Consider the following 27,138-nt stretch of genomic DNA (forward strand, 5'->3'; position numbering starts at 1 on the left):
TTTTGAGACAGGATTTCTATGTAACAGTCCTGGCTGTCCTGGAACAGGACCAGGCTGGCTTTGAACCGAGGTCTGCCTGCCTCTGCCTCTCGAGTGCTGGGATGACAGGTAAGCAGCACCAGGCTCAGCTATCTTTTGTAATGTTGTGTGTACACAGCCTCCGACTCTTGGAGGGCAGGAACATGGGCACTTCCTCTGGATCCTAACATTACTAAGGGACTGAATTATGTTGAAATGGTCTGAAGATAGTACAGTCATATGTGTGTAATTAAAGCACAGAAACACAGGTTTGAACTGCAAAGGACTGACTAAAGAAAAAGGTATTATTACAGCCGGGAAGAGAAGGGCTCTCCTTCCCACCTGTCTGGCCCTTCCAGACCACGGCATCCAGCTGCACTGCGGGGCAGCCGGCATGCTGCTCATACCTACAGAGGATGCCTCTGCTACGGGAATGCAACTTGGACTACTCTGTCTTCTGAGAACTTGAGGTGCTCTGGTCTCCGGGTCAGGGCACCGTTTCACGGTTGCTGACTTCTCTTCATCTAGGAGGCTGTCTTCGGGGTAACTGTTTATCCTGGGCTAATGACAGAAGGAAAAGGAGCACTCTATAAACATCATAGTAATCTTCAGCACAGTACTCAAGTGAGTCACTGCTCAACAGAACTATGAACTTAACATGTGGGTTTGAAAATGAGTCCCAACCCCAAATCATAAAACTTTTATAACCAATAAAATTATGTAAGCAGTTGCCAAGTATTTAACAAGCAGAAACTGACAATGACTTAATGAAGAATGATTCTACTGAAATGTCAAATTATAGCAATAAAAGATGATGATAAATATACTTTGTATCTCCCACCATGCAGTCAAATATTTTTCCAAAAGAGCAAAAACCTATTTCTCTCTGGCATCTATTATATTATAATAGTATATATAATAAGTGTACATATATACACACACACACACACACACACACACACACGCTTATACTATATAAGTATATTATTTCACACAAAATCTTCTTTGTTATGTACTTTATATTTCCCTATCTACCTTCTAAAGAAAATTAATAAACTTAAAAATTTGAACAAGTCAATGAAATTATTTTCAAAATGTGATTATGTAAAGAAGGATTTATCGTTGAAAATCCTGCAGCAGCTCACCTTAGGAGGTAGAGGAGGTGGTACTGCACACTTAGAGGTCGATCTAGTCAAAGAGAAAAACTCAGTTTAGATGGTCACACACGACTGTAACACAGACGGACACTATCAAATTCGCACTCAAAAGTTTACAGAGGCTCTGAGACAAACAGAGCATGCCGCAAACCTATGACCTCGAATTCTAAGACTGCATCAGCACAGTTAAAAGAACTACCAAGTGGCAAAGTCTCTTCTAGTTGCATTTTGCTGCCTTTAATGTGTAATTCAAATTAGATTAAGCTTAATAGAGAAAGATAAATGCAGGCTTTGGGTGCAGCTCAGGGCCAGAGCACATGGTTAGTATGGACAAGGCTCTGGTTTCGTTTCCCATCGACAAAATGAACAAACAAAAACCCTCCACAATCTTGGAACCTGTGGAGCCCTCCCTGCTTGGGACAGAACTTCAGAAAAGCAGGTGCATGTTTGGAAGGGGAGGGTGCAAGCCACTTTGCTGGCGATAGCAGGGTCCCCAGAAACAAGGGTACATACAGAGTCTTTTTAAAATGAGAGGTGTTGATGCTCGAGGGGAAATGGAATTTTACTTCAGCAAAAGATGTGCTGATGTGTATAAGGCAAAGAACAGTGCTGGGAGGCCTGGTAGCAAACCAACAGAACCTGGGTGACCTGGGAGAGGTAACTCATGTGCATGGGAACTGTAACATGGTGCATGCTACACTCTAAGCTACCGTTTTGCTAAAGCGCTGTATACAGAATTCATGTGATGCTGTATCCCTAAAGGATTTAAACTAATAAAAAGCAAGTAAAAACAATTAAAAAATAAAATTAAAAATAAAATTGAAAACGTCCCACCACGAGTGGGCTATGGAGGCACAGGTCTGTAATCCTAGCACCACGATGGCAGAGGCAAGGTGAACAGGGGACTCAAGGCCAGCCTGGGCTACATGAGATCCTGCCTTAAAAAACAAAAAAAACAAACAAACAACAACCCCCCCCCCCCAACCCAAACATCAACAACAACCACATGAGAATAAAAGCAAACAAAACCAAAACAACCAACAATGAAATTCAGAATTCTGGAGCCCGTGAGTGCATGCTATTAATCCTTGGTTGACAAAGGGACACTTGGAAGACCCTCTGAACCAGACCCTGCAGTGAGGAGCGCAGGTGACCGGGGACACCCAGTCCGAGAGGCAGTGGCAGCTCAGCGGCCATGTGCGCTTCTCCAGGGTCTCTTCAGTGGAGCAGGGACTGCCAGGCCTGCGGCTCCACTCACAAAGACTGCACTCTACAGCAGGGGTTGGCAAACCTTCCGACGAGGGCCAGATACTAACTGTGATCTCTTCAGATGGTGTGCCGCAGCCACAACTCCACTGAGAGTGTGAAAGCAGCTATAAACAGCACGGAAAGGGATTAATATGCCTGTGTTCTAACACACCTTTACTGACACTGCTATTTTAATTTCAAGCAATCTTTTCACCCAACAAAATATTATTCTTTTATTTTTATTCATTCAAAACACAAATACCCTCTTTTAACTTAAAATTTTATTTATTCATTTTATGTGTATGTGTGCACACGTATATGCACCTGAGGATGTGTGTGTGTGTGTGTGTGTGTGTGTGTGTGTGTGTGTACCATATGTGTGCAGTGCTTGCAGAGGTCAGAAGAGGGCACTGGCTTCTCTGAAAACGGAATTATAGGCAGTTGTGAGCTGCTGGATGTGGATGCTGGAACTAAACCCTTACTGCTGAGTCATCTTTCCACACTCTTTCTCCTCTCCTCCTGCTTCTCCCCTCCTCTCTCCCCAAACACCATTCTCAGTGAATGGGCAGCAGCTAGACTGGACCCATAGGCTGTAGTTTGCCAACCTCAGCTCTGCTGACCTCACCCGGGGACCCAGAAGTCTACATTTTCAATGAATCTCTAGGTAACTCAAATGCACAAACATGTAAACAATTCAATGACTCACTGAGGCCAGCCCCTCAATTCACTGCTGAATAAAGACAGGTCTAGAATATGAAGAAACTACATTAGAGAAGCAGAATGAAGGTTTTCTGACCACCACTACAGTGTTCTCCCCCAATGACATCTTTCAGTACATTATCATTACACACACTACGTGCTGACTAAAACAAAAACCACAGCAGGAACGGTGGCGCATACCTGCAACTCCAGGACTTGGGAGGCAGAGCCAGGATGGCTGCGAGTTCAAGGCCAGCCTGGCCTAACTAGGAAGTGCCAAGCAAACCAGGGCTACATAATACGATCCTCTTTCAAAGCAAACAATTGAAAAATAAAACAAAAAAACGAACTGAAGAAAATAAACAAAAACCCCCCCTAACAGAAGAGACCCTTTAAAAATCTTATGAATAGTTCATGATGCTTTTTGTCAATAATAGGTCAAAGCTCTACACTGACAACTTTAAGGCAAATCCCCATAAAAGCTGCTCATATAATCAAGTTATTAATTAGAAAACAACTTACCTGCCTGTATTTGCACCATCCACAAAAGGATTCCAATGTAACATAAAATTTGGGTCTGACGGTAGTCCCTGTGCAGGTCACAGTTTAAAATGTTACTTCACAGACACTAATCAAGTTACTATCAACCATTTGATTTACTATTACGCGCTAGCCATCTTATCTGGTTCAAGAAACCCCCCAGCGCTGTGGCTGTTAGCTATCATGGCATCCAATCAGGTGTTACGTCTCCACAATTTGTCCTGTCATTCGACACATTTAGAGCAATGACTCATCAACATTTGATGTAAACTTAAGAACTTCCCCACATCTGCTAAATAAAGCTTTCCATCTGAAAACCAAAATCAAACAAAACAAAACAACCTACAAAAATCTGAATTATCTGCATAACTCCATCAGCCAGGACAACTAAATAACCCATTAACAAGCACGCAAAATGCCGGTGCATACAGAAGCCAGCAGTAAGAAGAATGCCCATTAAAATCCGCTATAAACTGTACTCCTCCCACCCCCACCCCAGGACGGTGTTTCTTTGTATTGCCCTGACTGTCCTGGAACTAACTCTGTAGAGCAGGCTGCCTGCCTCTGCCTCCTTAGTGCTGGGACTAAAGGTGTGTGCTACCACCATCTGGCCTTGAAACTGCACTTATATTGATTAAAAAGAAGTATACATTAAGGAACCTTCTAGGCCAACCCTAACCATATCTTATTTATTTATTCCTTTACATACATATACTTAATTTCTTAAAATATATCTCACTCTAAGTTTTCTCCAATTTTAACATGGAAAGTCACAGTTACCATTTCATCTCGGGCTTCTGTTTCTTTTCTCAGAGGTGGTTCAAACTGTAACTTGTCAACTGTAAAATATAGAACAGACACATGAGTATACATAAATAGACACACACACACAAATTCATCATCTTAAGTGGTTAACTTCAGGAATGAAATGAGAATGAACACTGTTGAGAGGAGGAAAAGCAGAGGCACAGGAGAGAATCTCTTCACTTCTGTAAACCCCTTCATACTTCCCCAGAAAAAGCAGCGATCTGGGATTTCCCCTAGTTTCTATGCTTAATTCTTGGCTGAAATCAAATTTAAAAAGCGCTTTTGTGTAAAAGAAAATGTTTAAAATATATTGGAAGCAGACAAAGGAAAAGCTTCGGAGATTGTTTTCCAAGTTGCAGAGGCTGTTTGGAGATTAGCAACAGCTTCACGGCAGAGAGAACCTTGCCACATTACGCAGATTATCTATTGAGAGCGAATGAGATGTTAGGACGGTGTTTATCATCTATGGCCACACTCTGCCTTGCATTCTATTTGATCTCATCAGGCTACTTTCACAATTCTTCCAAGGATTCAAAGAGCAAGTTCTTTTACATGAAATATTTTAAAATGGAGAAAAGCTACTTCATTACCTACTTACAGTTGTTATAATTTTAAAACATTTAAAAATTGAATATGACTAAAAGTCCAAAAAAGTTTTCTCAACATTTACACTCATAAACATATAAGATTTCTAAATATAATCTCATCTAATTGCTAAAAGGCTTTCAAATAAGATCTAGCTGCATTTATCCCTAAAAACAAAACTTGTAAAAAAAATAATACAAAGCACTAACATAATTTGTTATATGGAGCAAAAATAGTAAATCATAAATTTTTCCACCCTCCCTCCCTTCTTTCTCTCTTTTTAAAAATGTTTGTACTTTTATTTTTTAATATAGGGCCTCCACATAACCCAGGCTGGCCTGGAACTCACTATGTACAGCTTAGGCTGGCTTTCCACTCGGGACCCTCCTCCTGCCTTAGACTCTGCAGTGCTGGAGGAGATCACAAGTGCAGACAACCACATCCGGTTTAAAAATTTCAGCAGGAGAGGAAGACATTCCATAAACTATGTTATCTACTTAAATAACAATCTAAAAGCCTCTATTCATTAATAATATTTAACATAACCTACAAATATTTTTGAAAAAAGACTTATTGTTTTTATGTGTATAAATGATTTGCCTCCAGGTACGTACTGGTGTTCACATGAGTACCTGGAACTGGAGTTAAAGGTAGTTGTATGTACAGCTGGAAGATAGCACTGTGAGCATGGGACAACCTGCGGTATTAGGACACACTCACTGCACGGGACAGCCTGCGGTATTAGGACACACTGCACGGGACAGCCTGCGGTATTAGGACACACTGCATGGGACAGCCTGTGGTATTAGGACACACTGCATGGGACAGCCTGCGGTATTAGGACACACTCACTGCATGGGACAGCCTGTGGTATTAGGACACACTGCATGGGACAGCCTGTGGTATTAGGACACACTCACTGCATGGGACAGCCTGTGGCATTAGGACACACTGCACGGGACAGCCTGCGGTATTAGGACACACTGCACGGGACAGCCTGCAGTATTAGGACACACTGCACGGGACAGCCTGTGGTATTAGGACACACTGCATGGGACAGCCTGCGGTAGTAGGACACACTGCATGGGACAGCCTGCGGTATTAGGACACACTCACTGCATGGGACAGCCTGTGGCATTAGGACACACTGCATGGGACAGCCTGTGGTATTAGGACACACTGCACGGGACAGCCTGTGGCATTAGGACACACTGCATGGGACAGCCTGTGGTATTAGGACACACTGCATGGGACAGCCTGCGGTATTAGGACACACTGCATGGGACAGCCTGCGGCATTAGGACACACTCACTGCATGGGACAGCCTGCGGTATTAGGACGCACTCACTGGATGGGACAGCCTGCAGTATTAGGACACACTGCACGGGAAAGCTTGTGGCATTAGGACACACTGCATGGGACAGCCTGTGGCATTAGGACACACTGCATGGGACAGCCTGTGGTATTAGGACACACTGCACGGGAAAGCTTGTGGCATTAGGACACACTGCATGGGACAGCCTGTGGTATTAGGACACACTGCACGGGACAGCCTGTGGCATTAGGACACACTGCATGGGACAGCCTGTGGTATTAGGACACACTGCATGGGACAGCCTGTGGTATTAGGACACACTGCATGGGACAGCCTGCGGCATTAGGACACACTCACTGCATGGGACAGCCTGCGGTCTTAGGACAGACATCTGAGCTTCCGTCCAGAGGAACCTTGTGAACACTCTAGAGCCTTTAAAAGGGTCAGCCTGGCTGCGAGGTCACTAAGACTTCAAAGGAAGAGGACAAAATTTAGATGCTCGATATGGCGTTTACATTGTCCAAGACAGGTGGAAAACAGGAACCAAAGACAGTTGACGAAAAGAAGAAATATACTCAGACGATCTAGGCAATCAGCAGATAGGAACTTTAAAAACATATCAGAAACATGCTTGAGGACTTAAGAGACAGACATTGGGTGAGCAGATAATCTCAGCACAGACACAGAACTACATTTCTAAATATGCATATATATGTACATATATGATCTGCATATGACTAAAGTTTACATTTGAAAAATAGTGTACCTGAAATAAAACTCACTGATTAATAGCAGCTGTGAGAGTGTGGGGAGAGCAAAGTCTCAGTGATCCATGCAATCAGTGAGTTCACACTAACAAGAGGCGCAGAAGCAGAGGAAAGACCACGGCAGACATTCCAAAGAAACAGCATGCGAACAATGGGAAACACGGCTCCCTGGACCTACGAAGTTTGATGAACCCTACTCAGACAACAGACCCAGAGTCCAGTTGGTGTAAAACTGTATACACTAAACGTGTCTCAGCCATGTGCCTGTGACAGAAGGAGAAACCGGAGTGGGGGGCAGCATTTCCAGATGTACAGGATGCTCGGGTTTAGTTCAGTGAGGAGGTTTAACAGGCTTCACTGTCATTCAGGCAAAGAAAACAAAACACTTGGGCTGTGGAAGTGTAAGAAGTTAGTAAAAGTCCCCTCAGCTTGTTTAAAACTGTCATTTGCCTGTCTTTTTTTTTTTTTTTTTTTTTAAAGGCAAGAGTTTCACCATGCAGTCCTGGCTGGCCCGAACACTTGCCAGTCTCCTGTCTCAACCTCAGGAATTCTGAGATTATGTGCCCACAGTGATAATATGCCTATATTTTGGTTAGAGAGAGGAAGAAAAGTCTTTCCCGGCACTCACCAGCTTGGGAGGACAAGTCCAAACGCAAGGGCCGGAAGGAACGTAATTCCTCCCAAGGATGTTCTGCCCGTGTCACGTTTCATGAAATGAGCACCCTCTCTGAGCTACACTGCTTTCTCCCTGAGAACCCGCTCTTTAAATCAGGCTGCCAGGGCCCTGCCTGTGTGAAATCATGTTCACTCCAGTGAATCATCGCAGTATGTCTGGAAGATCTAAGTCACTCAGCTCCAAACCCGACACTGAGCTCCAATGAAGGCGCTTCTGAAGGCAGCGCTCAGCAATGGGAGGCTCCAGAGTCCACTTGCAGAACCGACCCCACCTCACCCTTTCCCGTACACACGCCCTCACTTTACCTTCCCCTGAACTCTGCCCCTTCTGTGCATCTTCTGTTTCTCTGTTTGATAAGATGCCACATGGTTTCTATGGAATATTTTATACCACTGCAAAGAATCAATAATGTGACCTTGTTGGACTATTTCTTTATCCCTGGCCAGTCTAACATTGGATATGTGATGGTTCTGATGTGAAATGTCCATGAAAATCTACATGCTAAGGCTGGTTGCTAGCTGATGGGCTTTGGGGAAGTGACTGGCTCATGAGGGCTGTGATCCCAATATGGATGAATTCAATGAAGGGTTCACAAATGGAAAGGCTACCGGGAGACGACAGGAAGTTGAAGGTGGGGCCTAAGTGCAGGGAGTGAGGCTTTGGGGACTGCATATTGTCTCTGGCCAGTTCATCTTACTCCTCTCATTTCTCATCCCATGTGGTGAACAGCTCTATCACGATGAACTTTGATTATATTGTTCTGCCTCACTATAGGCCAAGAAGCAAAAGAGCCAAGGGACCATGGACTGAAACTCAAGAGACCAGGAGCCAAAGCCAATCTTTCTCCCTCTGTTTCCCTCTGATACTCTGCTATATCAACAGCCAGGTTCAAAAATTATTAATGTCCACTAAAAGTACACAGTAAGAACACATAGAATGATCGTAATAGCCTCAAACAAAGTGAACAGGAGGACAGGTGAGTTGTAATATAGGTACTACTCCACTACCATGTATTCCTACACAGTGGTGTGAAGGACTCTCACAGATATGGGTGAGTTAAAGTAAAGGGTCCACTGTGTCATGCTATTTGTCTAAAGTCAAGATGAGTTGAAAAGGAACCTATGTGACAGGGATCATAATATCAAATAATCTGGACAGAGGGGAGGGTGGGGGAGTACATGATGGAAGAATACTGACTGTGATAGAGCATGGCAAAGTCTGAGATTCCAGTTATGTGCCACACATTGGGCAGGGAGACAGTTACATGGGTGTATGTATCTTTAAATTCTTACCACATGTCACATGTAAGATTTGATCATTTTACTGTATATGTTACCAGCCCAACCTAAGAAAACTGAAACAAAAACCAGAATAGAACTGAAATCTATTTAGCAAGCAAGAACAGAGCCATAAAACACTCTGGTATCTACAAAAGGAGAACTGTTTAAATGTAAAGACAGAAAAAAAAAAACCCACCAGTAAAATGACCTCAACTTTATCCAAGGCATACTCCATGAACATATCAGCATTCTGAATGCTCATGAAGAAAACTAAATCTTGACCATCTCCCTCGACCCAAAGAGTTAGAGGGAGGGAGGGAGGGAGAGAGGGAGGGAGAGAGAGAGAGAGAGAGGGAGAGGGAGAGGGAGAGGGAGAGGGAGAGGGAGAGGGAGAGGGAGAGGGAGAGGGAGAGGGAGAGGGAGAGAAGGAGAGACTTTTAGTTGAGACTGAGCATTATAAAGATGCCAACTCTGTTAATATATAAATTTAGTCACACATCAGTAAAAATCAATTTTAAAACTAGATAACCTGATTCTAAAATGTATTTATATAATAATCAGGTATAGTTAGAAGAACAACAGTTTGTGGACCTGGAAAGAGAAGCAGGAGTAGGAGGAGACACGGTCTTAATAGATTTTACCAGATGTAACACTCACAAGTGTGCTGCTGTACACGAACAGACATCTCAAAGTAACATAACAGAACTCCCGGAAACAAGTCCTAGGACATGCATGGGACTTAGTCTTATAATAAAGATGCTATCATAAATCCACGAGAAAAAAAGATTACAGATCCTAACAAACAGCACTGACCCCAAAGGGCTGTCACCAGGAAGAAGAACAGACGCCTAGTCCTCACTTGATACCCTCTAACTTCATGTCAAAGGGCTAAGTAAAAATCGGAATTGCAAAATACACAAACACACCCCAGAACGTTCTTTTTGCAGCCTCCGAATCAAGAATATAACACAAGGAGCTGAAGAAATGGCTCAGTGGTTAAGAGCATTTGTTACTCTTGCAGAAGACCTAGACCTGGTTATCAGCACCCACATGGTGGCTCACAACCATGGCTAACTCCAGGTTCAGGAGGTCCAATGCCCTCTTGTCTGCTGCAGGCACCAGGCACAATCATGGGACACATACATACATGCAAGCAAAACACTCATACACACAAATAAAAAATGAATATATTAAAACAAAGAATATAACATAAAATGCAAAGCCTATAAATAAAAGACAAACTAGATTACATTAAAAGAACGTTAGATAGCTAAACAAAATAAATAACTGCTTTGTCAAAGAAGGTTATCTTTGGTATCCGGGGCCCTCAAAATTTTTCACAAGAAGCAACAAGGCTCTGGCAAGATGGTTCCCTAGGCATGTAATACTATTTTAGAAGAAAGACAGCAAGCTGGGCACTAACATGAACAGAGGCACCGAATCTTGAGTTACTACTGGCCTATCTATGACAAGTCCTGTTGAACAATGGGAAGGGGAGATATTCTTTTAAACAGCTAGGAATACTTGGTTTGAAGAAAACAGACTTAAGCCAGGTGTGGGGTACTCCCTACAGGCTCAGGACCCTGGGGACTGAGGAAGAAAAGTCACTGTGAGTTTCAAGCTGGCCTGGGCAATACAGCCACCTCCCAAAATATGAAAATAAAATAAAATGCAGACAGTTATTTAATACTCAACTGTAAAAATTCGAATTGGTTCAAATACCTAATGAATTATCTCATTATGGCTAAAATTTGTATTTTAAATTGTATTTCTATTTGTATTTCTAGTTATGCAATACAAATATTTGAACTACTTTATTTATTATGACCTACTTTAATCTCTTGAAACAATATATATCTAAGCCAGCAAATTCATATCCAAAACTCATTTTTTTTGGTTGAGACAGGGTTTCTCTGTGTAACAGTCCTGGCTGTCCTGGAACTCACTTTATAGACCAGGCTGGCTTCGAACTAACTGAGATCCACCTGCCTCTGCCTCCCGAGTGCTGGGATCACCACCGCCCGGCCCGTGTCCAGAACTTCTGTTCTTTAAATGTAGCTGAAGTGACAAATGTGGTTAATATAAATGTTTGTCTGTCTATGATTAACTCATTAAATAAAAAATTGAAATTCCATTTTAAATATTTGTAAAGATATTGATCAAAAATATTAAAAACCCACCCAAACGCCCAATAACAGATGACTATGTCCCACAGCATGAAACAACCATGACTCAATCTGCAACATAGAGTTATAAAGCCAGTGCCAGCAAACAGAAACTGCTTCTCTAGTGTGTCAAAGTTCAATTTAGCCACATGAAATATTCATGGCAAAACAAGAAGTCCGAGGGGCTGGAGATCTTCCAGAGGTCCTGAGTTCAATTCCCAGCAACCACATGGTGGCTGACAACCACTGGTGCCCTCTTCTGGCCTGCAAGGACACATTGCAGGCAGAATACTGTATACATAATAAATAAAATAAATCTTTAAAAAAAAAAAAAAAAAAAAAACAAAAACAAAAAACAAGAAGTCCGAAAAAAATGGGATGGCTGTAGGTTATGTGATAATATGCAATGTAAATTTTCTATTTTTTATTTCTTGCTAATTTCCTATAACGGATACAATTATCTTCATAATTAAGAATAAAAACTATTTAAAACAATAATCAATAAAATTATAATAAAACTAGAACAGCAACTTATATTTTAACAGATTCTGAGATGATAAGGCATGCAGCCTCAATTTGTCTAAGATTTTATAATATAAGAAATATAAGAATACCCAGAGATCAACCCTCCAAGACCACCAATGAAAAATATATAGCATTCACATACAATTTATTTCTGAGGCTGTCCGTTCAGCTCTGGAATTCCTGTTTGTAGATCTAATGGTATGACGGATGATTGCATGGGGCTGTGAATATAAGCATAACATACACACTTAAAAATTTCAACAACAAATAAAAGATTTAAAATTTCTTTTTAAATGATTGCTTACTGACAAACATGATTTTCTACTGAAACAATTCTCATAAGAAAAAACACAATAAAGATACAATGAACAATAGGATGCCTTAAATGCTCATTCACTTATCCATGTTTACATTACATCGTGTAAAACACCGAAGGGATCCACAGTCAGACACAAACCTTGTCCTCAAAAGTTTAGTCTGGGATGACAAAGGATATAGACATGTAAAAATTAGACAATGGTCAGTGCCATTTATTTAAAAAAAAAAAAAAAAAGAGAGAGCTGGGCGGTGGTGGCACAAGCCTTTAATCCCAGCACTTGGAAGGCAGAGGCAGGCGGATCTTTGTGAGAATTCCCGTGAAAGCCCGGCCAAGGCAGCAATTCCTTCTGGACTGAACTGAAGAGCAAAGGCTCTGCACACATTCTACTGGGGCCTGCAGTACAGCAGGCATTGGCTATGCAGATGTGCAGATGCATTAGACATGGAATATGATCACAAGATGCAAGAAGGAAGTACTTGCAGGAAGTGGGGTTTGGAAATTACTTGAGTGCACTAAAATCAGGTAAGATGAGGGAACCGTGTGGACTGACTGGGTTAGACAGATCACAAAAGGCCCTGAATGTCACATGATGGCTCTTAGCTCTCATTTTTCGAGCAGAACGAAGTGTTTGGAGATGGCAGCACCAGGGACAGCTAGCTTTAGGTGGAGAATTTTTGCAAGTGTATAAGGGTACAGAAAGGAGAAACAGTGAATACAGGCAGATTAAGAGTATTTTAAGCCATGGGCCAGAGAGAGAGCTCAGTAGTTAAGAGCACCTGTAGCTCTTCTAGAAGACCCATGTTCATTTCTCAGCACCCACATGGCAGCTCACAACCATCTGTAACTCCAATCAATCCCAGAGGATCTGATGCCCTTTCTGACCTCCACAGGCACCAGGCATACACGTAGGCAATAAAATAAACAAAAACACGGATACACATTTAAAGAAAGAAAATACAAGCCAAATGAGTATCTGTTATTTCCACCTCTTAGCATAAGCTCAGGCTCCTTTGAAGCTTTGCCTCCAGGGAGCCTTGGCTACCCAATTTCTGATGACTCATCAGTTACTGAGGGCTCTGAAAGGGACCTGAGTTGCTGTTTTTCCTTTCTCCATTTCAAGATCTCCCATCATGCCAAAGGATCCCAAAGGCTGAAGTAAACGTACAGACCTGGGTTCAAGACATGGTCAGATAGCTGGAAGCATTTCGCTCCTAAGGGTTCATCCTGGACCACAGCATCAGCTCCAAATGTCACACGCCATTCCTTTCACTTCCATCATAGCTGCTTAATGTTCCCGCTTGAACATCAACTTCATTGATCGTTACTCTCTTACTCACCACTGATTGGTATCAGACCGCCACTCTTCCCCCTATCTAGTTTATACCTGGTAGTCTAAAATCTTAAGTAATCTCTTGTCAATATTTTAAACTCCTCATGCCCTTCGCTATAGTGACCCTGCAAAACACCAACCCTGGGTGCTCAACTAGCTATCCTTTCTCTACATCTGGGGTGTCAACGGCTGCTGGCAGAGCTCCCCAGCAGACCACACTGAGAACACACGGAGCTAGGCTCTCAGTCACTCTCATCTAACCTCTGCCATGTAATCTCTGCCATGTAACCTCTGCCATCATCTAACCTCTGCCATGTAATCTCTGCCATGTAACCTCTGCCATGTAACCTCTGCCATGTAATCTCTGCCATGTAACCTCTGCCATGTAACCTCTGCCATCTAACCTCTGCCATGTAATCTCTGCCATGTAACCTCTGCCATCATCTAACCTCTGCCATGTAACCTCTGCCATCATCTAACCTCTGCCATGTAACCTCTGCCATGTAACCTCTGCCATGTAACCTCTGCGGCAGTTAAGGGCCTTGACGGCTGAGCCATCGCTGTGGCAAGGTTTACATAGGACCCCCCTCTTCCCTTCTGTGGTCATCACTGGTCTTCTTCACCCAGTCGATCCTTAAACTGTGAGAGACATCTCAGGGTCTTCTATCCTACGCTTTCTTCATTTGTCAATCTAACTCTCTTCTCCTGGGGGTCAGTTTGTTCCTCAAAGCTACTCCTTTCCCAGTGACTCACAACTATCCAGTCAAATTCTCCCTAACTCCTTACTAGACCTCTTATAAAACACGTTGTTCAGTAGGAAAGTAAACTCATCATTCTTCCCAAACTTTACTCATGTTTCTACCTCAGGAAGTGGTTACATTCACCAGGTTTTCTAGTCAAAATCCATTCTTTCTCACCCTTCCATCTTAGCCTCGAATCAATCACCAGCTTTCTGACGATCCCCAGTTTAAGCTACTGTCGTCTTTGTCCTGCTCACCCTGGTCGTTCTTTAACAGGCTTTCAGTAAACGGACTCACCATTATGAATTCATAAAGATGCTTTGAAAAGTACACATCTGATCATGTCACTTCCTTCCCTTTAATGGCATCTGAGTCTAAAGCCTTAGTGTGGCTTGAGACAGTGTGTAGCTTTGTAGCTTCATGTCCCATGGCTTATTTCCCGCTCCACCCAGACTGATTTTTCTTTAGTCCCCCCAGTATTCCACTTTCTCTATTACCATCAGGCTTTCAAAATATGCTATCATTTCCTCTATTAAAGTTATTATTGGGCTGGAGAGTTGGCTCAGCTCTTTCAGAGGACCCACATGGCAGCTTACAAATGTCTGTAACTCTCTTAGAAGGTCTGACACCCTCATCCAGGAAAAATACTTGTGCCCATAAAATGATAAGATAAATCTAAAACTAAAACAACAACCAAAACAACAAGCAAACCTTACTCTTGCTCTCTCCCTCTAATCCCAAGCCACCTTTCAAATGTTTGGTTCAAACATCACTTTCCACTGAGCTCCTTCCTGATCTGCCTATGACGTCCCTCCGCAGGGCCCGATGTTCCCACACCACAGGATTATCAGTCCTAACTTATGTGTGGATAGTTCTGACTTTCCTTTATAGTAACGCCCATCTCTGGGGACAGTCTCACACCACTGTGCGCCACGATATTCTAGAAGGTTTTGTTTCAAGGACTAAACAGAATGTCAAATCACTAAACAACAACAACAACAACAACAACAACAACAACAACAACAGAGGAGGACTGAGAAAGCTGACAGGAGGAGGGAAGCCCAGCCCTCCTGTAAATGAGGGGTTTGAGTACTGACATAACCAGAAAGATTAGTTGGGAATCAAGTAATATTTAACTCAACATTTATGCTGTAAGTTTTAAGTTAAAGGATTAAATCTATTTGTTCTTTTCAGGCAGCTTTCCACAAAGCAGCCCCAACCAGCCCAGAACTCACAATGTCCCCTAGGCTCACTTGGTGGCAGTCCTCCTGAGGTCTTGGTTTATGGGCTGGATGTCTATACGCCTGCCGTAAAATCTTGTGAATCTTAATTTTCTAAAAAAAGAGTTATATTTATGTGTACGTATTCATGTACACACATGTGTGCACATGTGGAGATCTAGAACTTGTGAGGGTCAGTTTTCTCATTCACTATGTATCTGGGATCAAACTCAGCTCTCAGGTCATCAAGCTTTGTAGTAAAGGACCTTCACCCATTCAGACAGCTTGCCAGCCCAGAGCTTTATTAATCTTAAGCCTGCAAATAATGGTGTGTGTGTGTGTGTGTGTGTGTGTGTGTGTGCAATCTATGTATGGCTGGTTTATTTAATGTTTGCAATTCAAGTTAATTTAACATCAAATAAAATTATAGAACAGACCAAGGGGTGCTGGCGCACGCCTTTAATCCCAGCACTTGGGAGGCAGAGACAGGTGGATCTCTGTGAGTTCAAGGCCATCCTGGTCTACAGAGCAAGATCCAGGACAGGCACCAAAACTACACAAGAGAAACTCTGTCTCGAAAAACAAAAAGCAAACAAAACAAAAAACATAGAACAGGATTATAATATATATGAGGCATTGGGGGAACAAACTATCTTTCAAAGATTCTTTAAGGACCACATTTATCAATTTATTAATGGTGTTGTCAACGAGCAGCAAGTCCCTCATTCCTGATATACATGCTGCGCTACTATATATGGTAAACTCAAAATGATCCTAGAATATTTTCAGAGAAGACATGCATAGTAATAGAATACCTACATGTAATTATACAAAAAACTACTTATGAAAAAATTCTGGGAAGAATTTTTTCCCATTGAGGATTTCACCTTACTCCTTTGCAATTATTTGTATTTTGTTAATATGCATAACTAGAAAAATTTAAAAAATGGTCAACTGAACTTCCTAAGGAGTCTTTATGAAAAATTATATGCACATGTTGTGCTTAAACCTTTTCCTCAAGGTCCAAAGTAGTGTTCTTACAGTGTTATTTCCTAGGAAACAGATGCCATTTCTGTGTGTTCTACAGGAAGATCACATGTCACCACAGGAGCTGATCTCTGGAGAGGAGGCATCTCTGGATCTCCAGGCATGTGTGTAAGGGTTGGAGGAGGATGACCTCCTCTAAACCTCAGCCAATCACAGAATTTGGAATGAGAATAGGATTGGGAAAAGCCTTAGCAGGTATAATTGAGTGAACGTATGTATAGTTTACAGAGTTAATTTTTGTCACTAAATCCATTTGAACTAAATTGAAGGTGTAAATTAGAAAATAATTCCCAACTGGGTGTGGTGGCTTATTCAGTAACGCTGGCACTTGGGAGGTTGCGACAGGAGGACCTCTGAGAATTCAAAGTTAGCTTGGTCTGCATACTGAGCTCCAGGCCAACTGGGATCCTGTGAGACCTTGTCTACAAAGCCAGAAGTGGATGAATAACTGAAATGAAAGAAGACACTCTAAAGCCACATCAAAACATCTCAGAAAGGTCTCAGGCAGCCACCTGCATCCCATTCTCACCTCAAAGTCATCGTCGTCGGTGTAGTGTGCGTGGTTGTCTGGGTTGTTCACCTTGTCCAACAGTTCCACGGCGAGGGCCCGGGACAGACCCGACTGTCCAACGAAGGTGTGCTAAGCAGAAATCACACGGAAAATTTTCACCAATGTGCCTTCACATCTATGGCTTATACAAGCAATGTGACTTGTGTTTTTTCCAAGTCAGCAAACGTGTAAGATGAGGTGAGCGTGGGGTCTACATGAGACGTGGAGAGTGCAGCAGCGGCAGCGTCCACCAGTGAGCCTATGATCCTACGCAGCCCAGACACTTGTATAAGAGGTCAGAGTGGGAACCATTTCTCTATGTAAAGTGATTTATCCTATATCAAGCTTTAAAGTTATAACCAGCTAAATGATGATGCTCATTTATATATACTGGTATATAAATGAACACTGGGGGATGTTTCAAAACAATAAGAAAAGGTATGTTTGTTATATATTTGCATTCATTTAATTCAGTTAAATTATAAAGTTTTCTTAGGTTGCTATACTCATTAATTTCTCATACAAAGGTATTTTATAGATACATTATATAGAGCACATTATAAATCTGCATAATAAGTTAAGAAAAGCAACTCATTTTAGATACCATTTTGGAGAGTTTTCTCAGAGGCTGAGGTCATCAAACTACAGTGTCTGAGCAAACTCTGGTGTACTGCTACTTTTGTCAATAAAGCTGTCCTGGGGGTTGAGGCTCCACCCATGGATGTAAAATGTCTACAGCTACTTTTACGTTCCAATGGCGGAACTGAATAGTTGTGACTGGTCTGACAGAAACTGTACAGTCCACAAATGTAGAAATGCTTAGCATCTGGTCCCTACAGGAAGTCAGCTGCTCCCTGCTAAAGAGAGTAACAACAGTTCATTTTATTGATTGATTGATTGATTGATTGATTGAGGCAGGGTTTCTCTGTGTAGCCCTGGCTGTCCTGGCACTCACACTGTAGACCAGGCTGGCCTCAAACTCACACCTGCCTCTGCCTCCCAAGTGCTAGGATTAAAGGCATGTGCCATCACTGCCCGGATAACAACATTTTACAATGCATACTTTTCTTTTAGGGACCCATATCGTTAGCATGTCACCCAGAATCCCTCTGTGACCCAATGACTCACAGTCAGAAGCCTCTCGGCGGTTGGCCTTTTCTTAGGGTTTTTAGTTAGTGCTATTTTGACAAAATTATGGAATGTCGATGACCTTCAAATAAAGAGAGACAGTATAAAAATATTTCACTAGTGTTAGTTTTCTTCTGTTATTATATAAAATTAACATAAGGACAGTTAGAAAGTGAGAAACATCATACCCCACCCCCCCCCGCCTCTTAGTTTTATACAGGCCAAAGAAAAGCACAAAACACAGTGTATCCCTTGGACACCTGTGCAGCCATTCTGTCTTTTAAGTAATACACAGTTAAACTGCAATAGTACTTCACGACCTCCAAACACCGCCCTACAGGTCAGAAGTGAGCAGATGCAGGATTTAAGTTCTTTCCAGGTTTCTAAATGTCAAACGTCCTTTTCTTATTGCCTAATTTATGTAACATTAAAAATTTTTTTACACTGAAAGTTAGATGACATGGAGGGTAGAGAGACTATTATGAGACACTTTAAATTCTAAAAGAATTTTTGAAATTCATAAGGAAAGAGCAAAGAAAAATGAGTGATTTTAGCAACCTAAAGGATTTCCCTGCTATATGCATTGATGAGGCAGGGAAAGTGAGAAGAAGGAAAAAGTTAAAAGAATCCTATTTTCATTACTAATGACAAACAGGTTTCTTTCTGCCACTGTTAAGATTCCACTAGGGGAGAATGGCTCAAGCGCCAAGGAGGCTGCCATAGTAACTACCAAAGACAACACACACACAGCACATCTCGGCTTTGCCATGGGGTTTGTGAGAGCCACAGTCCGAGGGACTGGTACGGGATCTCTGATGCTGGCCGTGTCGTTTGACAGTATTTGCTGTCCCTGAGTGAATACTAAGGCAGTCTTGTCACAGAGCCCTCCAGTTCCAGATGACTAGGAACTCAGAGCACCAAGAAGCACGAAGAAGCAGCCAGAGTCAGTACTGACGGTCACTACAGAGTGACCTGCCTTTCACTCTACAATCACCTTTGGATGCCCCTCAATAAAAGTGTATCCACACGGGTCATGACACAGAACTAACTCAGTTCAGAGTCTACCTGGGGGAGGGGAGACTAGAATCTGAAATCTCACAATATAGACTGTCTCATCAGAAAAATAAATGGACATACACATTTGGAGGCTCACAGACCTTCAAGAAATCCACACATCTACATAAGAACTATGTGGATGATACTGGAAATTTTTATTTGCTGGTTTATTTTATAAAATGCTTGTTGATTTCTATCAGGAAAATTTTCCATTTTTATCATCTACTATTTATGAGCTATAATGCCAGCAATAGAGGTGGGGGGCGAAGTTCATGAAAATGAGCAGTGATTCCTTTAGACTTCAGGAAGGAAGAACAAAGCCAGGAAGGACTCATTTTAAGCGTTATAGCATCTGGGAAACTTTCAAATATCACAGTCCAGGAAAGACAATATGTAATTAAAGGATGTAAAAAATACAGGGCAAAAATATGAATTTCCACAATCTTCACATGTTCGTTTCAAATCCCTTCCCTCATGACTTCTTGACTCAAGCATGTTAGAAGGTGGCCGTTTGTCGAGGGCAGGGAGGACTAGAAAATAAACCCAGCTAGCTCTTGGCACATGTTCACAGATGCACAGCCATGCGACACGGGGTAGGCTGCTCAAAGCTCTGGCTCCACCATCTGTAACATAAGGGGACTGACTGCTGAATTCTGTAAGACTGTAGAAACCTTAACTCACCATTTTGTTTTGTCCTTTAGTTTTGGAGGCTGGAAATTACTTTTTGACATTAAGAAGAGAGCCCTGAAATGAAAATTTCAGTTAAGGGCACTCAATATTAAGATACTTTCATCATTGTACTCAACAGTCAGAATAAATGCTCTGTTATAAACTTGTATAAGACTACCTCACGGGAGGGGGTACTGAAGACACTGCTTAGGACGTGGAAGTCTTTCCTGTCTTGTTCTCTGGTGACACTGGGGGTCACATCCTGGGCGTGGCAGGAGCCAGACAAGCACTTCTACTGAGGAGCTGTGCCACAGCCCTTAGCCTTTATATTTTGGATAGGTTAGGGAGTATTTCCACTAGCTTTAAAAGGGATCTTTAAATGTCACACAGGCCCTTATTCATAAAACAAAGCCATAAAATGTCAAAGTTTCATTACCACACAATCACCTATATAACTGATATTAATTGTAGGCGTATTTACATAACCGTGTATTAGTCTGTAACACAGCAATTGCAAGTGGCTTTAACATTAAGTTATAGGTTTCAAAAAGCCTGAAATCTACAATTATTCTGACAAGTTATGTTTCCTTTATTTGGACAATAAATCCTCATATTGTCTGACTGTACACAAGCTGGCCTACGAGAGTATTCTATGAATTCACCTTCGATCTATTTTTCTATAAAGACTTAAAGAATTTTTAAAATGTTTTATTTCTGCATTTGCTATAAAAATCTCAATCTTTTTTATTGAACATAGCAAAGATATTCTTTCTATAAAAATCAAATAATTCAGTAAAAAACTGGAAGTGGGAAAAAAAAGCCATGTTCTTACTATTTTATATGTTATATAAAAATATATCTTTAAAAAAAAAAGGCTTTTATCCAAATACTTATATTACTAGGTAATATTATGTTCTGCTGATTTCATTACAAACAACTCCCCAGGTCCTTTCATTTTTAAATATGTAACAGCTGGCCCAACTGCTAAAGAATTTGTTTAATAGTGTACAAAGATTTTAGATTTATCACGCCAGTTGATTACAAATGGATCATTCTTAGACTTTCCCCCCTTTAAATGTTTTTCACTTTTACATCTACTTAGTTAATGTGAGAAGAACATGGCTGAAGACAGCTTGTGGGAGTTGGTCCTCTCTTCCTACCACATGGGGCCTGGGATCACGCTCAGTCACTCGTCTCCCATGCATAATTTCCCGAGGAGGGTTATCACTGAAACACTTGCATACTATGAATGCACAGACTGAATCCAATTCTAGATTGGCTCATGTACAGTGGGCATAAAGTTATTTTGATAAGGACTGAATCTACTGGCATTCTAGTCTGCGGAGATTTTCTTTCAGTCTGTAGGCCTTTAGTGTCCCATGTGATTCTTTAGTAGCTGGTACTTGTTCATAAACTATTTGGCTTGAAAGAAAATAGCACCCATAGGCTTGCACATTTGCATGGTAGTCCTTAGTTAATGAACTGTCTGGAAAGGGTTAGGAGATGTGGCCTTGTTGGAGGAGAGCGGGCTTAGAGGTTTGAGAAGTCCCTGTCAGGCCCAGTGTCCCTGCTGCTGCCTGTGGATCAGGATGAGGGGCTCAGGTACCACTCCAGCAGCACCCCTGACGCCATGCTCCCCGCAATGATGAGAATGGGATAACCCTCTGAAACTGTAAGTCCCCAGTTAAATGCTTTCTTTAGAAGGGCTGCTTTGTTTATGGTGCCTCTTCACAGCAAAGAACAGTATCTAAGACACTATTTTTGCCCATAGTCTTTGAATAGCTCTCAATGTAGTACATGTTAATCCGTGGCCAATCATGTATTAGGAGACCATTTCCCTCAACTTGATGATTTAATTTTTATATTGTTTATGAAGTTTAGCTCAATATATCCTTTCCTTCAAAATATATATAAAAAAATTTTCTAGAGCCGTCACTTTCTTTTTCTGGAAGAGAATCCATCTTAAAGCATAAATGACTATTATACCAAGCCTTGATACTCCATTATTTCTTAAACAAAGTAAAAAAAAATTAAAGTCAAAGAGAATTCAACAGTCTTTTCTATCATTTACTTATAATTTCATAGAGGTCAAAAAAGACACAAGATGAACTGATGGAGGGATAAAGTGAAGACTAAAAAAGACTTAACAATACCTGGTGTCTCCTGGTTTAACTATTGGGGAAATTTGCATGATGGAAAAACTTCAAGCAAGATAGACACCCACTCTACTGTTCTGTTGTTTTAGGAGCAGCTATGCGACTGAGAGAGAGAAAGGAAGAGGGTTTGCCCTGCATGTGTGTGCACAGTGTGTGTGTGTGTGTGTGCACAGTGTGTGTGTGTGTGCACAGTGTGTGTGTGTGTGTGTGTGCACAGTGTGTGTGTGTGTGTGCACAGTGTGTGTGTGTGTGCACAGTGTGTGTGTGTGTGTGTGTGTGTGTGTGTGTGGTGTGCGCGTGCGCAAGCGCTTGCCCGTAAACAGGTTATATGACACCACATCTGGGTCCCTTACGGTCCTTTTGCTATTGTGATACACTTGAGAACACACTCGGAACCCAGAGGACTCAGATTGCATCTCCCCAGTGCTGTGAACAGTGAGAACACCTCATGGGATGAAGGTCGAACATGGGCGGCTGCAGCTCTCCCAGCTCAATTGCTGTGATCCCGACTGCCCAGATATCACAAAGTTGGTTGTAGCCGCCATTCTTTTCCACTGCTGCAACCTCTGGGGCCATCCTAGAGGGAATCAGAGAGACACACACTACTTTGTATACTCATACACAGGAAGAAAGAGGCTGGTAGGAAAGAAACCTCACCAGCCAGCTCTGCACCTCCACTTCTAAAATTCGTTGTTTGGTGGCTAAAGAATTGGCTGTGGTTAGAAAGACGTGTTACTCTTGCCGAAGACCTTGGTTCAGTTTCTAGCATCCACATGGTGGTTCACAAACACCCATAACTCCAGCTCCAGGGGAGCTGATGCTTTCTTCAGACCTCTGTGGGCACACATGTGGTGAACATACATACATGCAGGCAAAATACCCACACATATACAATAAAAATAACTCTAAAAATAAAAAAATAAGAGAGCCTGCATGGGACCGAACTAGGCCCTCTGAATGTGGGTGAAGTTGCGTGCCTTGATGTGCTTGTGGAACCCCTGGCAATGGGACCAGGACTTATCCCGGGTACACGAACTGGTTTTTTAGAGCCCATTCCCTATGGTGCGATGCCTTGCTCAGCCTTATGCAGGGGGGAGGGGCTAGGTCCTGCCCCAACATGGTATGCCAGCCTGTGTTGACTACCCAAGGGAGGCTTTACCCTCTACTAGGAAGGGACGGGCTTGGTATGGGGGTAGGTGGGGAGAAGCAGGAGGAGGGAGGGGGAACAGGGGTTGGTATATAAAAGAAAAATTTTTTAAATAAAAATTATATAAAAAAATAAGTAAAATTCACTATTTAAAAATCTCAACTTCCTTTTCTGAATAACTGTGCTCCAAGAACACTGCTGCTTTATTCTGTGTTGGTGACATTGTTAAAGAGTACTAAACACCTCGTGTAGGTCAAAGAAAAATTCCCAAAGCAGGTAGAACTTTGAGAATGAGCCAACAGGAAGCAGACAGTGAGTGGTCTGCACATTTCAGAGGGAACTCCAGCAGATGCAGGATGATATGGAGGGCAACATCTGGAACATCTGGAGAGCAGAGGGACCACAGGACTCACCCTGTGACTTACACACTGAGAGGCCATACACTGCTTGTCACTGTCAGGGATAGGGACAGAAACAGTACCCACTCTCTTGTCTAAACATAGCACCAATTTCCAGTAACTCATTTTATTTTACAAAAGTGTAAGTCTGATCTGAAATGGAAAAAAACCCCACAGAACTTCACAACTGAGGGCTTAGAGCAGTGGGTCTCAACCTTCCCAATGCTGCGACCCTTAATACAGTTTCTCGTGTTGTGGTGACCCCCAACCATAAAATTATTTTGTTGCTACTTCATAACTGTAATTTTGCTACTGTTATGAATCATAATGTGAATAGCTGATGTGCAGGATATCTGATACATAACCCCAAAGGGGTCATGACCCACAGGTTAAGAACCACTGGAAAGTACATGGTTTAAAACAGATTACTAAGGTGGGGCTAGAAATGGACAACCTACTTTTATGCAAGAATTTACTTGTGAAAATGATGTGGACCCACTGAAAGGCTTAATTATGGAGGCAACTTACTCTAAGACGCACATCAACGTGAAACACAGTGTGAGAAGAGGTGAAGTCAGGCAAGCAGAGGAGCTACAGGGTGCTTGAAAATACAGGGGGCTGTCGCCAACACCCGTAACTACAGGCCCGGGGGGTGAAATACAGGGGCTGTCGCCAACACCCGTAACTACAGGCCCGGAGGGTGAAATACAGGGGGCTGTCGCCAACACCCGTAACTACAGGCCCGGGGGTGAAATACAGGGGGCTGTAGCCAACACCTGTAACTACAGGCCCGGGGGTGAAATACAGGGGGCTGTAGCCAACACCTGTAACTACAGGCCCGGGGGTGAAATACAGGGGGCTGTAGCCAACACCCGTAACTACAGGCCCGGGGGGGGGGGGGTGAAATACAGGGGGCTGTAGCCAACACCCGTAACTACAGGCCTGGAAGGTGAAACAGGAGCTACCTTGAGTTCCAGGGCAGCCTGAGCTACACAGAAGATCATGTCTCAATATCCACACCCCCAACCAAAAAATACCTCAAAATACACACTGATACCATCCAGGGTCATAAGGTGGAGGTGAGACTGCCCAGGGGAAAATTCTCTTTTTCACTTCCATTTTCAAGTTTATTAATATATAGTTATATTGAATATCCACAAGTTACTATTGCTTTTACATACACAGAACATTACAATCCACATGTGTTGAGATACATATGGTATCTCAACTTAAATGTGGAATATAGTACATGTGTTCTAAAGCAAGGACATAAAAATTTACATTGAATTCCTTACTTTCTTGCTGTGCTGGGGATTGAACCTGGCGACTTGAGCATGTTAGCCAAGTGCTCTGCTATTGAGTTACACTCCCAGCCCTTTCACTGAGAATGTTAAAAATGCTAACGTGGACAAAAGAGAAGGAAATAATTACCACTGAGCCAGAGGACTAAAAGCCAATTTGAGCCTTGGAGGGGACTGAGCCGGAGCCCAGAAATAGCAAATACATTTCAATTCCTCTACCCGCTGGAGTGAGACTGTGTAGCTAACTGAATGCTAGCCTGAGTGACTCCGTCCTGCTTCCTAACTCAGGAAGGACCTGAGCTTAGCTCAGAAAGCCACCATAGCTGGTGACAGAAAGCTGCCCTAGGTGGTAGCAGCGTGCACAGCTCTGAGGAGCAGACAGAACTTTGAAGGTGAGCACAGGGAAAGGCCTTCCTGGGATGCAGGACACACAGCTCAAGTGGTTGCAGACGTTGTTTACAGCTGAAGACAGGCACAGAAAGTCTCGGAGAGGCTAGAGATAATCTGACCTGTCTATGTTTCTAGTTAACTTTTATTTAAATGATACCAATTGGTTTTTTTTTTATTAAAAATGGTATGTGTTAACTGAAGAGAATTATGAATATAGAGAAAAATATGGAAGAAAACAAGTTGTGACCTCAATCAGATACAGCCACTGTCTTACATATTTTCATCCACACATTTTACTTGGAGACACATTATCTTTCCTAAGAGTATTCTATCGCATGTGCTAATGTTGACCTTGAGTTTTAAAAACCATGTCCACCTTGAGCCTGTCTGCTAACAGCTCATCTGTGACAGCATCATTTTTAGGACCATCATGCTAGTCCCCTGAACTGACAAACAACTCTCCCGTAGCTTACTGGAGCCGCTATTTTCTTTCTTAAAACGTTCCGGAAAGCACTTTGTATATAAGAATGCACGAGCCTCTGATAAAGTACCACTAGCAAAAGTGTTGAGACTAAAGGACACAGACACCACTTAGGGTTCTTAAAAGCCTTAGTGACAAGCCACTCCACCGACTGTGTGTATACCTAGTGATGGGGCGTGCTACTCCTGGGTTCCAAGTACTTTCCAATCTGACTGAAAAGAAAGTCACTTATGTGTTCATCGAGGGAAACACTTCTCCGGTTTTATGATTTGTTACACGTGTTATTATGATAACTGCTGCTCAGAGGCACTATTTTAGTGATATATTAAAGATATTAAATAGTTTGGCCGAGTTAGTCAGTCCTTCCTGTATTTTGCTTGCCTTTTAGTTTTTCTTTCAGCTGCAGCTATAGAGCTTGAAACTGTCATGTGACGTGAACAATCTTTTCCTTTAAAGTTTGACGCCGACAAAAACTTCTTACATCTCTCCTTTTCTTTGCTGTCTCCTGCCCTTCCTTTTTTCTAAGACAGGATCTCATACACCCCCGGCTGGTCTCAAACTTGGTTTTAGCTGAGGATGACCCTAAAATTTCTGATTCTCCTGCACTTCCAAGTGTAGAAAAAAAAATGTGTGCCACCTCTGCAGTTCATGTGGGCCTGGGATGTGCACGCTGAGGAAGTACTTAACAACTAAGCTACATCTCCAACCCCTGATTCATTCGTTTTTACTTCATTTTTTTGACAAGGTCTCACTATGTAATCCTGGCTGGCGTGGGACTTAGTACATGGTGCAGGTTGGCCTCAAACTTACAGAGCTTGCCTCTGCCTCCCAAGAGCAAATGCCATGTCCAGCCCTGTTTTTACTTTTATACTTTAACTCCATTCTCGGAAAGAGCAGCCAGTGCTCTTAATCACTGAGCCATTTCCTCAACCCCCATATATAGTTTACTTTGTCACTTTCAATTATTTTCAAAATAATAAATTATCCAAATGTCATATATTAATAAACCCAACATTTAACACAAACTCTTAATGCCACCTGTTGTAGCATTTATTAGATTATTTTAAACAGAGATTTTGTTATTGCCTTTTTTTTTTGAGAAAGGGTCTCATACTAAAGCTCAGGCTACCCTTAAATTCATAGCAACCCTCTTGCCTCAGCCTCCCTAATGCTGAGATTACAGGCATGACCCACACGCCAGGCTCACACTAGCGGTTATGAGGTCTTCTGCTACTTCTCAACTATTGGTCAGTAAGGAAGGCATTGTTTTAGAGAGATTACTGCGGTAGTCACCAGGAGGTCAGTGTGTGGGTTTTAACAACCAGGAGTATAGTCCTTGACTAAACCAAATTAGAAGAGGCACTAAAGTCTTTCTTTTGAAAACTCCACTCTGTGTAGGCCCTTTGCCACGGGGCGGGCTGGAT

At 42.3% G+C, this 27,138-nt stretch overlaps 1 protein-coding gene across 1 annotated transcript in view; it reads right to left on the reverse strand.

Annotated features, from left to right (window-relative positions):
- Positions 1–27,138, reverse strand: part of Map4k5 (mitogen-activated protein kinase kinase kinase kinase 5) — a 93,901-nt gene that overhangs the window by 26,365 nt on the left and 40,398 nt on the right. Inside the window, exons 9-17 of the mRNA XM_059279207.1 lie at positions 22,443–22,574; positions 19,854–19,916; positions 18,117–18,198; positions 16,968–17,078; positions 11,925–12,003; positions 4,443–4,501; positions 3,645–3,712; positions 1,164–1,206; positions 426–579 (exon numbers count right to left, since the gene is read on the reverse strand). Coding sequence (XP_059135190.1) covers positions 426–579; positions 1,164–1,206; positions 3,645–3,712; positions 4,443–4,501; positions 11,925–12,003; positions 16,968–17,078; positions 18,117–18,198; positions 19,854–19,916; positions 22,443–22,574 — 791 coding nt within the window. The remainder of the gene's footprint in view (positions 1–425; positions 580–1,163; positions 1,207–3,644; positions 3,713–4,442; positions 4,502–11,924; positions 12,004–16,967; positions 17,079–18,116; positions 18,199–19,853; positions 19,917–22,442; positions 22,575–27,138) is intronic.

Source organism: Peromyscus eremicus, chromosome 14 (genome assembly GCF_949786415.1).
Source record: "Peromyscus eremicus chromosome 14, PerEre_H2_v1, whole genome shotgun sequence".
Taxonomy (NCBI): Eukaryota; Metazoa; Chordata; class Mammalia; order Rodentia; family Cricetidae; genus Peromyscus; species Peromyscus eremicus.